The sequence below is a fragment of the Herpailurus yagouaroundi genome, unplaced genomic scaffold (genome assembly GCF_014898765.1).
Source record: "Herpailurus yagouaroundi ecotype Mexico unplaced genomic scaffold, PumYag 203, whole genome shotgun sequence".
In the NCBI taxonomy this organism is placed as follows: Eukaryota; Metazoa; Chordata; class Mammalia; order Carnivora; family Felidae; genus Herpailurus; species Herpailurus yagouaroundi.
Window position 1 is genome coordinate 17061956 of NW_024412434.1, and position 17084 is coordinate 17079039.

General features: G+C 41.6%; 1 protein-coding gene across 9 annotated transcripts in view; it reads right to left on the reverse strand.

The window, feature by feature from the left end:
* CACNB2 (calcium voltage-gated channel auxiliary subunit beta 2) overlaps nt 1-17084 on the reverse strand; it is a 381041-nt gene that overhangs the window by 22066 nt on the left and 341891 nt on the right. For 7 of the 9 annotated variants that reach the window (XM_040451273.1, XM_040451275.1, XM_040451280.1 and 4 more), the window contains 6 exons: nt 16215-16337; nt 14022-14158; nt 10228-10304; nt 4764-4897; nt 926-1006; nt 390-448 (listed from right to left, as the gene is read on the reverse strand). In XM_040451273.1, coding sequence (XP_040307207.1) covers nt 390-448; nt 926-1006; nt 4764-4897; nt 10228-10304; nt 14022-14158; nt 16215-16337 — 611 coding nt within the window. Of the gene's footprint in view, nt 1-389; nt 449-925; nt 1007-4079; nt 4142-4598; nt 4619-4763; nt 4898-10227; nt 10305-14021; nt 14159-16214; nt 16338-17084 lie in introns of all 9 variants that reach the window. The other 2 variants (XM_040451274.1, XM_040451276.1) reach the window with 2 other exon arrangements.

The window sequence follows — 17084 nt, forward strand, 5'->3', positions numbered from 1 at the left end:
CTGTTTGCCTCCATGGGGGAGAGAGATGACAAGGGGCTTGGGAATTGGTGAGAGAGGAGATGGTACAGACGTCAGAAAAGTGAGAAGACGATGTATATTATATCTGTGCAGCATTGAGAGCCAGCTGACTCTAGGGTGATACTAGTCAACAGGCCAAAAAGCTTATAGATGCAGGTGCAGGGACAGAGAGCTGGCTAATCCAGGGCTGAGGATGTGCTGAGCAAGTATGACAGATATTTTCTGAATCAGACTGAACTGAACGAGACTTCTTGCCCATCACCATAGAGACCTCAGAGGGCATTTTTCTCTTGGGATCACACGCCTGTCCCACCCGGGTTCTGTCACCATCAAGAAGAAATCCACAAAATCCAGTATCCTGAAATACTCACCGCCCTTCAAATCTGTGTTTTAAAAAATCAAACAATGCTTTTTGCATCATATCTGTGACCTGCAATTGAGCAAGCAATAAATTAATAAGACACAATAAAAATATTACTAATTAGGATAAAACACTTCTACTCCTCAGACTGTTTAAAACCCTATGCTTCCCCTTTGGAAAAAGTAGCATGGGAGACTTGTCACGTTATTTCCGTTGCTGAGTTGTGGTAGCAGTGACAATTAAAACGGGAACGTTCCCCCAACTTCTCCTGATGTTTTAGTGACAATAACATGACATCGCAAGTGGTTTCGGGCAGCTCTCCGTTTGATACTGTTTCCCCCCAGACTGAGTAAACTAAAGCTAGCAAAATCTCCAAAGCAACATCCATAAAAACAGAACAAAACAGGAAGCACTATGTACCACAGCCTGGAAAATAACATGCTTTGCTGCTACGAGCTCTTTAAGGTCTCAATTCAAGAGGGAGGTGGAGTCACAAAGCAGTGCTGCTGGTGAAGGTCACGTGTGCTCCGGAGGGCAGCCACTCACCTCATAGCCCTTCAGAGATGGGCCCACCAAGACCACGGGTCGCATGGAAGGTACCACGTCATAAGGAGGAGTGTGCTCTGTCTGCAGAGAGAGAGGAGAAGACTTCAGATGGTTAAGAGGCAGGGGGAGCTGAGATATTTTAAGTATAAATTGTTCTTCCTGAACTCTGTCATAGGAGGCACCGGCTTTCCAAAAATTTTTTTTCTTTTCTTTTTTCTTTCTCTTTGTTTCTTTCTTTTCGTTTCTTTCTTTCTTTCTTTCTTTGTTTCTTTCTTTCTTTCTTTCTTTCCTTTCTTTTATTTTTCTTACTTGCCTCTTTCCTCAATAAACCCAAGCAAAGCATGGTGGGCTTATTTTCCTAAGGTTTTTCAACTTACTGAATTGTCTACAGTTTTCTTGCTCGCCTCAAGAAATACTACTGACATATTAGTTCCTAAAGCAGGAAGTGCTGCTTTTCAGCAAAATCTAGTTGGAAGGACAGAAACATGCCTCATGCAGAAGAAGTGTTTAGGCTGGACTGGAGGTTAATACTGCTTTTTAAATGCATCTGAGAGTTTTCTGAAGAGCTGAGTGATCAGACTAACGTGGTTAATTGCAGAGAAAAAAAAAGGTCTTATTAGCTTTGCATCCTGGATGTTGGTCTTACCTGGATAAAACCTAATTTCAGAACACTGTAACGCCCATTACCAAATACTTGCAAATCCCTATTGTACTGTGAGAATTTCAATTAACAGGCAGGCCTGTTCTAAGGATCCCTATCACAGGTTAGTGATTCATGGTTTTGGATTTTGGGTTTCTCTACCTTGGAACTTGAAAACTTAAAATGTAGCCTTTACGTGCCTTGGAAGAAAGGGGGTTAATGTGTGATAACATATTCAAGCATGCTGCAGGGGCCTCAAAAGGTTCATTATCAACTCGCACATCTAATATGCTTCTCATGAGCGGCCTAGGTCATGTCTCTGTTACATAACTAATTCATGCCTTTCTACGATAGTTTCTTTCTTTCTTGGAAGAGCAGGGGAATGAGCTACATTTTGTAGCAATTTCTAAAACTTCCAAAAAGTTTCAGCTTTAACCGCTTCACATAAAATGATCAAAATTTTTCCCCCAAAAATCAGGTAACAGCTAATTTGTTTGATCACATTAAAAGTGGCTATTTCTATAGCAGAAAGTGCTTACACGGACCCCAGAGGACTTTTTTTTAATGCAAAAGAGAGACAGAGAAGATCTCCCACAGTGAGGTACACAAATCATTACTATCTGAATCTTCCTGCATTAAGGAGTGCCTGAAAACTATATGTTTAAAGAATCACACAGACAAAAAAAATTTTTTTTAACTATTTTAAGAATTTGAAAAACTGATGTACAAACATGAATGCAATTTCTGCATCAGCCTGTTGCTCAAGAACAGTGTATGGTTGCTTAAAATTGCCCACTGCAAACTTTCTGACGTTGACTAAACTTAACTTGCTTCAGGTGGGGGCTGGGAGTGGGCAGTAAAAAACATTGTAGTTTCAACCTGTGATTCCGCCCATAGTAGAGGACAGATCCATTCTGGGGACAAAAATAACGCTGCCATGTGCTGTCCAATTTTACTCCTTAAAACTTTAGCTAGTGTTCAAAATTAATTTTAATAGACACAAGAAAGGTAGAATACATTTTCAAACAGGAAAAAAAAAAGAAAAAAACAAGACAAACATAATACAGTAACAGCACAAATGCCACGAGCACCACTCTAAAAGCAACCTAAAAGATGGAAAACAATCGTATCGGTGAATGTCAGGTTGGCTTTTGGTTTTTGAGCTCTACATTGAAGTTCACCACATAATCAGTAACACAAGAAGAATGAATACCAGTGCCGAAGGCATCATAAGCATATTTGTTATTACATTGATAACACCTGGGATCATACTGAAACTGTTTAGAAGCCGAGTCCTTATAACTATTCAGTAGAAGAATACCTTTTCCACTGTTGGGATCAGGAATATAAATTGCACATATTTCAGCAACGGCTACCAAGAAATTTTATTTCAAGCCTGTAAGGGTTAAGCGGCCCAGGATTTCATACATAAGGTCTTGGTTCCTTCAGTCTGTGGCTACCAACTAGCAAAGGGTTACCCATGCCGGTCATCAATCAGCTTCGTATTCGATAGGGTAGCTACAGAAATTACCTTATTTGATGGAATATTGGTACTTTGTGCCCTAGTGATAACGACACCATCATTTTTATCTACCCTTTCCCGCTAGCCCTATTTTGTTCCAACTGTGTAGCTGAAAAAATCGTGGTTCATAGACATCTGTAAGGTTTGGGAATTTAAGAGAAAGCAAACTTCAAAAAACACATCTTGACTAACGTGGTTTTCGTTCAGGTCACTGCTCTGTAAGATCCAGAGCATCTGAAGGATGCAGATTTTCTAGGCATCTGTGCTATGAAGACTGGTAGTCACTTGGCTGCAAGTTTTAGCTGCGCCGAGAAGACAGGACCAGCAAGATGGGCCCACTGGTGTGGACGTACATCAGGCTGGGGCTGTCCATGTTAACGCAAAAATCCAGGTTTTCATTTTTGCCTGGAGTGCTGAGGTCTTCTATTATAAATGTAACCATCATTTATTAAAAAAAAAGAAAAAGAAAAAGAAAAACAACAACACACTTCACAGTTCAGCCTCTGACACTTCATGGATGATTTTAGAGTTCCTCCATGTAGCAAAATGCTTGCATCCATGTCACGACGTACCCATCATTATGCTGGACATGGTGATGCTGGGAAGTAGGATTCCAAAAGACAGCACAGCAGTAGGCTGTGCAAAGTGGTGTGTGTGAGAAGAAAGGACTGAATGGCAATCGTGTGTGTGTGTGTGTGTGTGTGTGTGTGTGTGTGTGTCGGGGGAGGGGGGAAGGTCTTTAAAAAATAATGCTTTCAAGCTACAAAATGTGCGAAAGGAGACAGACTTTGGAGTGAAGGGCACTTGGGAATACCCTGGTTTCCAGTCAGGGGACAAGGAGCATCACTGTGCGGCACCTTGGCGGGCCGGTGGCAAAGGCTCTACGCACGGCCACCGCCCTGTTATCCAACAGGTGAGATGCTGCGACCTGACTATGGGAGAAGGCAAGAACATCGGGAGAGGATTTATATATGACAATAGGAAAAACTCACAGTAAACCGCCAAAACAAGCCTGCAGTTTTCCACTGGTCTTGTTCATCTGCAGAGTTTGCACCTAGTGGATCAGAAGTTTAAATACTGACTAAAAATTGAATCATTTTTTTTTTTAGTACAAGCTATTGTATCTGGATATCATCAATCAGAATCTAATCATGGTTTTAATATGCTTGATATAAGTTAAATTTCTGGAAAAAAGAAAAGAGACAAAGACAGACAATAAGCATGCACAATACAGGTGCATTATATGGAGTTGTCAGTGTTTTGACATCTTGGAAGGTTTCAACAAATTCCCTTGGTGGTAGATATTATTCCATCAAAAAGGATAAGTACTGTAATAGTGCTTGAACAGGTCACTCCCTGAATTTAGTCAGTTTGAAATGCATGGACTCCATGAGCTTGTTTGATAGGTTCTTTTCTTGGGACAGAAATGACTGCGTTTAATAAAACCGTGGGACTTAATGCTAATGATGCCAGTGGCAGGATAAACACAGCTTATGTCAATGTAAACTTACCGATCTCTGCTTCTGCTTAGCTACAGCAGCGTGGAAAAGAAACAAAGAATAACAGAGCATGCACGTTATTGGCTTATCAAAAGACGCAGACAATCAACAGGACGAGAAGGGTGGCGCAGTGCGGTTGAGCAGTTGAGCAGACGGGAGCTTGGAAGTTAATGTTACCTTCTTAAAGAAGGGCATTCTTTTCTCTTTGGAGTGGGGTGACGTTACACTGTTTGCACTGGGTTTAGGGGAGCGGTGGTTTGCTGGAATATCATTTTCTTCTGCATCTAAGCCAGTAGCATCTATGTCTATAGCTATATACAGACAAACAATTCAAAAATCATCAGGTAGACAGGAGAGGAAAAACAGGTTATAAAAAAAAAATAAAATGAAAGCAAATCAAACTAACCACAGTAAAAGCTCTATCACGAGTGCTCAGCACAGTAAACAAAGTAAAATTTCAAGGTAAGGCACGTTAAGAATGCCATGTAATCAAATCGAACAACACCCAAAGATCCCCTTCGTGATAGGTTTGCTTGAACAAAGTTATGCTAGATCTCTCGGATAATATTTCCGGAGAAACATTTTTAAGGTGTAGCTTCAAACAGAACACTGACATTTTTCCACATCAACTGTATGTAAGTATGGTACAGAACATTTGGCTTCACGTCTCCCGATACCTTAACTCAGCTTTTAGATAATGAGCAACTACTCTTGGAAACCTTTATCACGGTGTGCCCCAGGCTTCGGAGTTTTGCTTGATTTTGTGGGAAAGTAAGGGCAACGTGAAAAGCTTCGCTAAAAATGCAACAGGAATTTGAGCGAACGTGAGAACAGAAAATCCTAAATTCGGGCAACGCAAAGAAAGGAGTCGTACACGAGGCAAATGATTCAGGGAGTGTTCCGGGAAGGACAGCATTAAAACTATTTCAAGATGGTTGTATCCCCCTCATTAGTTGCTAATTAGAAAGCACTGGACCCCACGATCTCCAGATGAAATGATTCTAATGACATAAGGGGACTTCCAGTGACTTGTGTGAAGCCACTGGATCTAATAAGAGAGGCAGAGAGGAGGGACACAAAGACCCAAGAGAATGTGGCACCGGTCTCCTTGTCTGGAGAGCGAGAGGTTTAGGTTTGTGGTTCAACCTGATTTCACGTTTAAAACCTTCAGCCTTGAAAACTGCAGCACTTAAAGATTAAGCGTTAAGTGAAAAATGATCCATAATCTCATTTTGAACTTTATAAAATGCTTCCACGTGCCATTACTACAGAATTTTCTCCACTGCACAATCAGGGCTGGAAAGTATTTGGAAGATCGCTTTCAACCCTCTTATTTTTAAGGCTGAGATGATAAACTCTTAAAGAGTTTCAGGGACTTGTTCTTGGCAAAAAACTCGGCAGGGCCAGGTCTCGGAACCCAGGTTTGCCTCTGCGAGCCCTGCCCCGTCCCTGCACCCCGCTGCCTCTCCAGGTGAGCCCTCTCTCCACCAGGTACCCTTCCTTCTCCAGTCCCCTGTGCTTTCCAAGAGGGCTTGCATCCTCACCGTCAGGATTCAGGAAGGTACCACAGAGGTGAGCTCAGGAGAAAATCAGTCTATGCTTTAGTTGAGATCATGGAAAGGAATAGGAGAAAATCTACTCCGTCTAACAAAAACCCACAGTATCTTCAGAGATATCTTCACTGCCATCTGGGCATGACAGTTCGGTGCTGCAAAGCCCCTACCATTCCTTCACACGAGGAACACATCGGGTTCACGCAACGGCAGCCGCTGCTGACCGTTTCGACGGGGGCAGGTCACCCGGCAGCCGTCACAGCACTCTTCAATTCTGAAGCGATTACGGATATTAGGTGACTCAGCCTTTTGAAAGCTAAACGAAACCCTCGTTTAACTGTTCCTTTGATTCATCGGATTAGGTCGGAGGCAGGCGATGAAGGAACTCCCCGGCACCGTTTGCATGATATTGCACACATCAACTACTGCTTGCGGAAACAGCAGGTAGGATTCTCTCTCTCCAGTGAAGGTAATAACAGGCTGAGTTAATTCCAAATATTTAGTTAGACCTCCCTGGTAATGAAGTCTTTCTTTGTGCAGCATCCATGCATACTGAGGCGCTAAAAGGTTCAGCATGTAGTGTTTGATGGGAACACTACAAAATGTGCCCGCGGGGTTGAATGGATGCTTTTGTACAACCCTGTAAGGTGTTCCTTGTATCCCCACTTAGGAAGCAGGTTGTTAGTGTCTTCCTGGATACGATGGAGAGGATTGGGGTCGGTTTTTCACGATTTCTAATACCTCTCTTAACCAACGTCAGATCATTTTCCCTTCTGGTGGCACGTGCCCATACACTTTTACCTTCCTCATCTTTTCTTGGGCTTATAAAGGCGACCTTCTGGGGAGAGTACTTCCTGAGAGCCTTTCTGAAATCGAGGGTTACCTACTGGCATGTGAGAACTGACAGGACCCTGGGATTGCAAAGTTCATGAATTAGATTTTATGATTTGGCCATTGAATCTAGTCTGCTCTGATCAGTGCATGGGCTTTTTTTTTTAATCCTTGAAATTTTTTTTTTTTTTTGAGAGAGAGCATGCATAAGTAGGGGAAGGGCAGAGAGAGAGAGGGGGACAGAAGATCTGAAGTGGATTCCATGCTGACAGCAGAGAGCCCGACATGGGGCTCTAACTCAAGAACCCGGAGATCATGACCTGAGCTGAAGTCGGATGCTTACCCTGAGCCACCCAGGTACCCCAGTGGATGGATTCTTTTTTTAAATTTTATAGTAGGAGTGGATATGCATAAAAAGTTCAGCTGTAATACTGCCCAGATGTTTGGCGACCCACGCATAGCCTCAAAACCCGAGTCAGGTTTGAAATTTACCTGTATTTGGACACAAGGGCTCAAAACCCCCAAATGAGAACTTTCCAGCTGATTAGTTCTGACTTATGGTTAACTTAAATTTAAAAGCCATCAGGGTTCACTCTGAAGCGCAGAGAATTCTAAAACATTCAGCCAGAGTTCCATACACTTTATTAGACTCCGATGGTTACCCCTTTTCTGTTTTATACTTGTGTTTACAGACCTTAGCAAACATTAGTATTTACGTGGGAAAAACTACTTCCATAAATATGAAAATAGTTTCTTTTATTGGTCCTCACTAGAATGATTCCTTTTTTTTTTTTTTTTTTTGCTGGTAGAGAGCCTCGGAAACATTTTTTGAAATCTAAACTGTAAACTTCACCTTAAGACCCCTGGGTCAGGTGGAGTGGCGTCCTGGGGGGGACTCGTGTGGGCACATGCGTGTAAGTGTAGGGGGGTATGTGTTCCGTAACTGACTACCACCCAGTCACTCAGATGTGAAGTGGAAATTCTTCCTTTTCCAAATCCTTGAGAACCTCCAAGAATATTTACTTTAGGCAAATGCTTATATTCCTCGGTCTAGCGATGGGTGAGGTGAATTGTAGACAGGGCCTCTGGGAAACAAAGATAAAAGCTACCTTTGGAGGCCAATCCACACTGGATGAATTAGGCAGTCTACCCTGCAGGTGGGGTGGGGAAACATCTCTGCAGAAGTTCTCCGAAGGTTTCCTTCAGAGAAGTTGAAATATGAAAATTATAGCAGGTTCCTGTTATAAATTTTGTGGTTGGCAAATGTCTCCAGTCTTTTCAGTCCCAAGTGTTTTCTATTCTTGCTATTCGTGAAAAGGTATTGCAAAGCCCTGCATCTGTAGAAAACCTGTGTCAAGTTTTAAATCTTCTTGACCTTGCTGTAGTAACTTGGACTTTTGTTTTAGTGATGAAGGACACTTGCCGGCAAAAATGAAATGTTATTTTACAAACACACCAACTCACTCTTCAAAATGCACGTGGCCTGCTCTCGCATCGCCAAAACCAGTAGAAGGCCACAGCCCAGTTTATGGAAATGGAAGAATCTTCTCGTCTACGGGAGTGGCGTGGACTTCTGGGCACGGGGCTGCAGTTCTTTCCCAATATGATGTGACATTTCCCCGTTTCAGGAGCCTAGTGGCAGTCCTCTGGAGCCTCTGAGACAGTCTTTAAGATATACATGAAGGGTACAGCTTGATATCATCATCTCGGTAACTTTACATATCTGAGAAGGTGTGGAGATCAGCCTCCTTTCCCCTGTGCGTTCAGTAAGTAGCTACCCTCCACTGATGAAGGGAAGGCATGAGCCTTACCTAACATCTAAAAGGGCTTCAATTTTCATTGCAAACGTACGATCTTACTTAATTTCGGGCAACTCAGAATTATTGCAAGCTGTACGTACATGGTTTTTGAAATCAATATGCATCCTAAAATGATTTATTTCTTATTGTGCTCAGATTTTGCACTTAAAGAAGCTGCATCATTTTTATTAAGAAGCCTTTGGTCTCTAAAAGCCACCAACATTCAGCAACGAGGCCTGATCAGGAGTCCGAGGGGAATCCTGTTCTTCAGACACACCACTTAGAGGGCACCTACTTCCCTACCTTCTCCGCGGATGTATACGCTTCCCGCTTCCAGCTTCCTTGGAATCACACGAGGAATCATTTCACTCAAATGCTCTGCTGGTAACTCCCTGGAGTCCTCCTCTGAGTCCCAGTTGCCTCTCTTAGCAAACTAAGATTCTGATAATCCTGGGCTTTCTACAGTTCCACCAACTGGCCTCCTAATCACATAGAACTCCAAGTTCTACAGAGAAGGGTAGAGTTGCCAGCTTTATTTTTTTTTAATGTATATTGATTTTTAGAGAGAGAGAGAGAGAGAGAGAGAGAGTGAGCAGGGGAGGGGCAGAGAGAAGGAGAGAGAGAATCCCAAGCAAGCAGGTTCTGCATTGTCAGCACAGAGCCCGATGTGGGGCTCGATCCCACGAACCATGAGACTGACCTGAGCCGAAAGCGAGAGTCGTACGCTCAACTGATTGAGCCACCCAGGCGCCCCCAGAGTTGCCAGATTTACTAAAGAAAAATACAGTCCACTTTGAATTTCAGATAAACAATTTTTTTTTTACTGTAAGTATTTCTCACACAATACTTACTTATACTAAAAAAATTATTCAATCTTTATCTGAATTCAAATTTAATGTGGTGTGCTTCTCCACTGCTTTGGAAAGAAAACAGTAGTTACTCTTCCTATGAGTGTTTCTGTCTTTTTCAATATTTCTACGTATCTCTTAAATCTTCCAAAGAGCCTTTTGGGTAAAGCTCGTGTCAGGCCAATCACTCCATCATTTTATTCTCCTTTCCTTGCCTTTCCAAAGCATTTATCCTTCTTTTCCTTTTATTTAACAGTGAGGCCAACGCACATTACACCGTATCTGATGGTGGGCATTCACCCATTTACTGCCCAGGACGACGTGCTGGGCACCATGTGAAGTACGTAGGGATAAAAAAGTTAAATACATTCATCACTTTGGTCATCCAAGCAGCTTACAGCGAACACATTGACATATTTCCTTTTTTCCAAGCCCTGCCAAAATTTCCCCATATTGTTTCTTACCCCATGTGAGCATTCTTATGTCCGATCAATTTGAACCTTTCTAGGGTTCAGGCGGTGATTCTGGGTATGTAAATTCACACAACTAGGTCAGACTGGGGAAAGCATGAAATGCAGAATGTACCGTTTCGCACTTATTACCTACTTACCGGACGATGGAGGTGTAGATTTTCTGGAACTAGGTACTATGTCACCCAAACTGGATGATGAATTTCCTCCTGATTTACTGAAGTAAAGCAAAAATTTATGTTACACCTGATGCTTATTTCAGACATTAGAACATTTCTATTGCTCAATAAACATGATTAGTCATTGTCTTTTTATTGAACTTTAAACTTGTCTTTCCTACAAGGAGGCAAATAATAATTTCCCAGCGGAGATTCCTGGAGTACTTGAAACAGCCATGTAATAGTCTCTGTTTCAAATTCAAGGTTTAATTTTAAAAGGCCCTGAGAGAATGGAAGAGAACTAGGGTAATATCTGCGGCCCTCACGCTCTCCACCAGCATCACAGAGAGATAACCGCAGGTGCCCTTTGCTTTTTATGTTAGCGACCTTCTGAAGTAATGCACAGAACCTTAAAGTTAACACCAAAACTTATGACTTCCTTCTTGTGTGGTTCCTGCTTCTCTGTCTTAGCTGGGTTACTTTCAGTGTATTAAGATTGAAAGTACGCAAGCTTTCGTGAGCAACCTACAAAAGAAAAACACAGCAATACTCAACTTGCTAACCTTTAAAAGATCCACGACGGAGCATGACACACACAAGTGTTCTGTGATTTAACCCTCTGATAGTAGTTAGTATTCGGAACATGTCTCAAGCCTGCCTACCACGGAGGATTCAACTTGGGGATTTTAGGCACAAACTGAAGAGTGTGTACTTCAGAACCACCAAATTCTAAAATCTGAAACAAGACACGCCAGCGTCTTAGCAACTTTACGGGATAAAGTTATCGGAATCAGAGCGTTTATGTTTTTTCACTGGCATACCAGCATGCTAAATGCCCTACTACCAAATGGCCCCTTAAGGAAGAGGATGGAAAGGAATATCGTACAAGAGTGACAGGCAGTTTTGGCAAGGCAATCTTAGCGCCTAACGTTTATTATCAGAGCCAATCGTGGGTGTACTTGAAAGAATTTGCTACAGTGTCTATGCACCAAAGGGCAATGTTTAAGTTACACAAACATTAAGATAAAAATATGAATTCCACTAAAACACCAGTAACCAGGCTCAACCGTATTGCTGCTATTCTGGCGTTGTGATGCATAAAATAGACAAACGTCAAAACCTTTAATAGCTAGCAGGAGGCCTCTGTATCTTTTTCCCGATTCTTAAGAGGTACTCCAGTACAGTTAATAAGAATACCAGACTGCATATAAAATTAATAAAAAGTGGTATTTATAGAAGCTGTAAGAGTACCCATTACCAGGACCAAAACATTTTCTTCCAGACGTTTTGTGTGTGTGTGGTTTTGCTTTTCCTTTTTCTAAGGTACTGAGTCTAATTTCAGTTCAAGCATGGGTCTGTTTTACATTCTCTTTGAATTTTAATAAAAGTCAAAGTATTATTTGAATTGTGTAAAATTTCGACAACCACTGCAAATAGTCAAAATGTTCAAAATGCAAATTTGCCCTTAACTTTGAATTCCAGACAAATGCCACATTCTTGAGCTCTGCCCCCATTTGCCACTTTTGATGTCGGTTGATTTTTATAATTTAAAAAACATCAGGCTTTTTACGTACTGCTGAATGCTGGCTATGTCCTCAGAATCGAACCGTATTTCGGATGTTAGAAGACAAACGTAAGACCTCTGAAAGTAAAAACACCTTCACATACTGAGGCAAAAACTTAGGTAACCAGGACAAAATAAAATCAAGAAAATCAAAAGAAAAGATCCAGAGGTCTAGTAAAGGTCACCTAGCTCCCTAGAATAAGTTATGAGGCGTTACTCCCCAAATACAGATAGTTTATATGGTCCTTTAAGGGAAAAAATGCAAAAGCAATACGATCTAATATAGTAAATAAAAACGGGCCCTTGCCACACGACGTGTGGCATAGCATGGTCGTCCGTCTGCGGTCTGGCTACAGTCAGATGGATCGAGTTCTCATCCTCATTCTACCACTTACAAGCTGTGCAAGCTTGGTCAAGTTCCCTAGCTTCTTTGCCTGTCGCCTCATCCGTGAAGTGGAAACGCTCATACTTCTTGTGCCCACAGGTTCTTATAAAGCTGAGCTGATGACCGACATCAGACCAGGGATGCCCGCTTGGGAGACAGAGGAAACCGCGCTTCCTTAACAACGTTGGCCAAAGCTTCTAACCCTTCCTACTCCTTGGGAAGTATTCTCAGTTTGTACGTGAATAAGCAGAGAAAGATATACAAGTCTATCTCCGTAAAAACCCATCCCAAATTTCCTACAATACATTCTACAAAACACGATTCCAAAGACATGCACCAAGAAACGTTCAAGATAATTTTAGTAGATCCCTGAAAAATATCCCCCTCCCACTATCCAGATTCATAGGCTGAACAGATTAAAGGCTGGGAACAGCTTTAAGGTAATTTGCTATTACCAAGTACTGTCCTAAACTTGTTTGACCAGGTAAATGCTTGAAAATACTGAATTATCCTCAACAAACAAAATCAAAACAATCCCCTATCTGAGATCACTTCAAACCTCAACAAACTATATCCCACCAAAGTCAAAACAGCAATATATATACCCTATGAAAAGAAAACTTTTTCACATTATAAGATTTTACTAGTTAGTACTGAGAGACTACTATCAATACAGAGATTAGAAAAATAACAATTTTTCCAGGAGAACGCTGTAAATTTTATGAATAGGATCCGATCTCTAACACCCTACAAGTAAAATGTGCATGCACTGTTGATCTGCGTGCATCCACTTTTATAGGACTAAATGCATCTCACAATCTGAGAGCCCCCAGTAGCCCAGGGATTAATGACAGCCAAATAATGGGGGAGAGGTTTCAAATAAGGGAGGAATCCACCTGAACCCAAACAGCCTGACAGTTACAAAATAGGGATGTTTCAAACCAAAAAAAAAAAAGATCTTCTAGATGACTTATTTGCAGATACTTGGGGGAAGAAAATCTTGCCTGTGCTAAAATATTACCATTGGCAAAGGATCTTCCAGCATTATAGAAACAAAATATAACCAAGAAAATAGAAACCTAGCAATTCACATTAATGAAAAGGTTTGCCCCAATCACATCCCTTCCGACAAGGAGAAGCAGAAGAATCAGGCCGTGTTCTCGGACTCGTCTGCATAGGGTTCAATTTCAAATTCACTCCATGTCTGAGTAGCTCCTCCAGTGATTCTTTTAATGAGGGGCACACAACCTCAAGAATCCTAAGAAGGATTATTCAGCCCCAGCTTATTACATAACTCATTTAATTGCTATCTGCAAAGGCAGCGATAACTGGTTTCATATTGAGTTTCCCTTTACGTGCTTAGCGATGGGTAGAACTGAAAATGGAGTTTCCTAAGTGAAAATGAAGTAACAGGTCACAAGACCTGCTCTTCGCCAGTGAAGTCTAAGACCATCATCTCTAAAACACCTTCCTGCCATGCCAGGCAGCTACCACGGACACTCGGATTAGTCATGAAGGCTGCTCAGTGTCCCAGTGTTTTCGGTAAGAGATGAGGACTTGAGAATTTCCTCTGCACTGAAGCCCACATTTAATACTCCATGCCTTTATGATTAACGACAACAATTAATTTGATTCTCTCCCAAATAAGATGACAATCAGGTGCTGGGATGAAGGCTTTAAAATGCAGGATTTGTGATTCTATCAATAAACCATATCACCAGTCTGCTTTTCAACACATAATAAAGACTGTGGAACACAGAAAACAAGAGGACATAAATGATGACACAGTCTGGACGTTTACAAAGACACTTGATGTTTTTCTCATACCTGGAGTAGAATTTCCCTTGCTTGGCTCTCTGTTCATGCTGTAGTCTCATATTTTCTAGTTTGACTGGGCTTGGAATGAATCCGATTTCACAGCCTTCTTTAACCAATCGCCCTATCCACCAGTCATTGTTAAATTTCTAAACGCAAAATCAAATTTGTTACGATCAGTGCACAGAAGTTCATGTATTCAGATTGTTTTTCTTCTACATGAACTATTTTCAGTGGAGAGAAATATTATGGCGAATACAGTTAACTATGCCTCAACATCACAACTGGAGAAAGCCTAAGGCTTTCATGGGTTGAACAGGTAAGACTGAAGTATGGCCAGTGACCTCAGCAATTCACCATAGGATTTACCCCTCATTCTCTTTCCTGGTACTATGTGAGATTAGCCTGAACTTTGGTGCGGCCTCTGCAGGCCCCTGGTTCAAATATTCACAATTCTTCCCATTAAGAACCAGGGAGTGCTACAGAGTTCTCTTCTGTAATCAGATTGCTTAAAAATATTAAGAGTCAGAGATAAATACTGAAATCTACCTGAAATATTTTGTTCCGGGGCCAAATTTCCCTTTATGCCAACAGGTTTATAGTTACAATGGTATGGTGTTCACAGATGATTTCTCCATTTACGTGGATGTTGACAATTCCTCTCTTGCAGATAGAAAGTTTATCCTACATCTTTATGATTTGTTTTTAATCCTCTCAATGGAATAGTACTTTGCCAGTCTATTCTTGAACATTTCAAAGAAGACTGGCCACTCTGTTTTTCTTTTCCTTCCATGGTAGAGAAGAGATCTGTCTTTAAGCATCAGCCATCAGAACGGGACCCTGGATTAACCTAACTTCTGCCTGTGAAGTCAGATTGTAGGCATGCCACCATTTCTGACAGCTTTTATGGTCTTTCCTTTCCAGCCAGTATTTCGCATCTCTTTCTAAAAAGTTAACGAAATGGTAGGTTCTCAATTCTCCAGGCTTTTTTTTTTTTTCTTACACATATAAAAACATTTCTGAATCGAGGCTAAAACTGTACCTCTCTACACCTCTTTACTACACAGAGTTTTAGAGTACGGATTTATTTTTTCTTTAATAAATTTTTTTTATTAGAGTCTTGACTAGGCTTTTTTATTTATTTATTTAAAAAAATTTTTTTTAACGTTTATTTATTTTTGAGACAGAGAGAGACAGAGCATGAGCGGGGGAGGGGCAGAGAGAGAGGGAGACACAGAACTGGAAGCGGGCTCCAGGCTCTGAGCCATCAGCCCAGAGTCCGACGCGGGGCTCGAACTCACGGTCCGTGAGATCGTGACCTGAGCCGAAGTCGGACGCTCAACCGACCGAGCCACCCAGGCACCCCATTGACTAGGCTTTTTGAATTGGGAGTCCTCACCTCCTTTACTTTAGTGAGCAGCTAAATTTACATACATTCTTCCTGACACATCGTCCCTTAGATGGAAGTCTGTTCCAATGGTCACTCCTGCAGGTCCGGGGAAACCTCATGCTCACACACTGAGAACATCATTGAGGGGGAATTTCTGGTCGCTTAATGCCATGTTCTGCACAGCTGGTATTTGGTAAATATTGACTCAAAATAAGCCTTAATTAAGGGTGAATTTTTCCAATGTACAGGCAGGAGTCATTGTTAACTGGCAGGTGGAGACCTCCGGCATGGAGGAAAAGGGAGCGTCTGGCTATCTGCTTCTTGCATCAATGGCTCCAATTCCCACGATTCTCCCTCCGCTTCAGACATTTACTCCCCGAAGGAGGATCAGGGCACCAGTGGTCCGCCTTCAGACATTGTCAGCAGAGAGGAGAGATCATGAATTCTAGGTATTATTATTAACTCTCCCCCAGATGGTTAAACTTGAGACATGAGAGGGACTCGACATGCAGCCAAGGTTAAAAATTAAAAGAAAAGTACAGGTTAAGCATAAAAAAAGGATCATCTACTCCAGTAATTCCCAATTTCTGGGTCACAGAGCCCAGGGGAGCCCTGAGGTTAACTGCAAGAGGCCTGTGACTTCTTTCTTCTTTAAAAAGGTTATATTTATATTAGAAAAGGTTGAGAGGCGCTGAATTTGTGCATGTTATGCAAGTGGAGCTCTACGCAATGCTATTTCATGGCAATAAGAAATAAGAAATGATGTTTCAAGGTGAAAACATCAGGCGGGTAGAAATTCAAATTATTTTCCTTACTTCCTTAACATGCAGAAAATCTTTTGCTTCGAAGGAGATGGCCATGCCTGGCACTGGAACATCATCTTCGTGGGCTGCACTATAGCTGACATTTGTCCGAACAGCAAATGCAACGGGCTTTGTCTAAGGAGGGAAAAGAAAGGGAGAAAAAAGTAAAAAAACAAAACAAAAAAAAAAACAAAAAAACCCCCAAAAAACCAAAACCAAAAACACAACAGTGTTCCTCCCTTTCCCCTCCAACATACAAACAGACACCGAATATCTACTGTCATTTCTTTTTAAAGTTTTTATTTATTTTTTTAGAGAGAGAGAGAGAATCCCAAGCAGGCTCTGACTGTCAGCACTGAGCCTGATGTGGGGCTCAATCCCACAAACCGTGAGGTCAGGACCCGAGCCGAAATCGAGAATCGGAAGCTCAACCAACTGAGCCACCCAGGGGCCCCTTTACTGTCATTGTTGCTGGTTTTCCACCTCGGTTGTTTATCACAAAACAGATTATTAGTATTCACAACATGTAAAATCTTTCCGCTCTCAGCCACATACCGCCCATTTCCAAACTAGAAAAAGGCCACCGTTCTCTTGGAAAGCACAAGAGATAAAGTGCCCCTTCTCTGCTTTCAGTGAAAAAGACTTAGCAACCACCACTCCTACCCCAAACAGCTACTTTAATTAATAACATAGTTGTAGGAAGGACAGTGTTTTGGGTGAAAAAAAGAACCAGAGAATATATCTTCTTGAAGGCTGCAGGGAATTATGAAAATCAATGACATTTAATTCTATTATTTTTTCCTCCTTGAGTTGGGTCAGCCATTAAAGATGGTACCCTTTCTTACTTGATGCTTTGAAAATTTACAGGTAAGTATTTGCCCT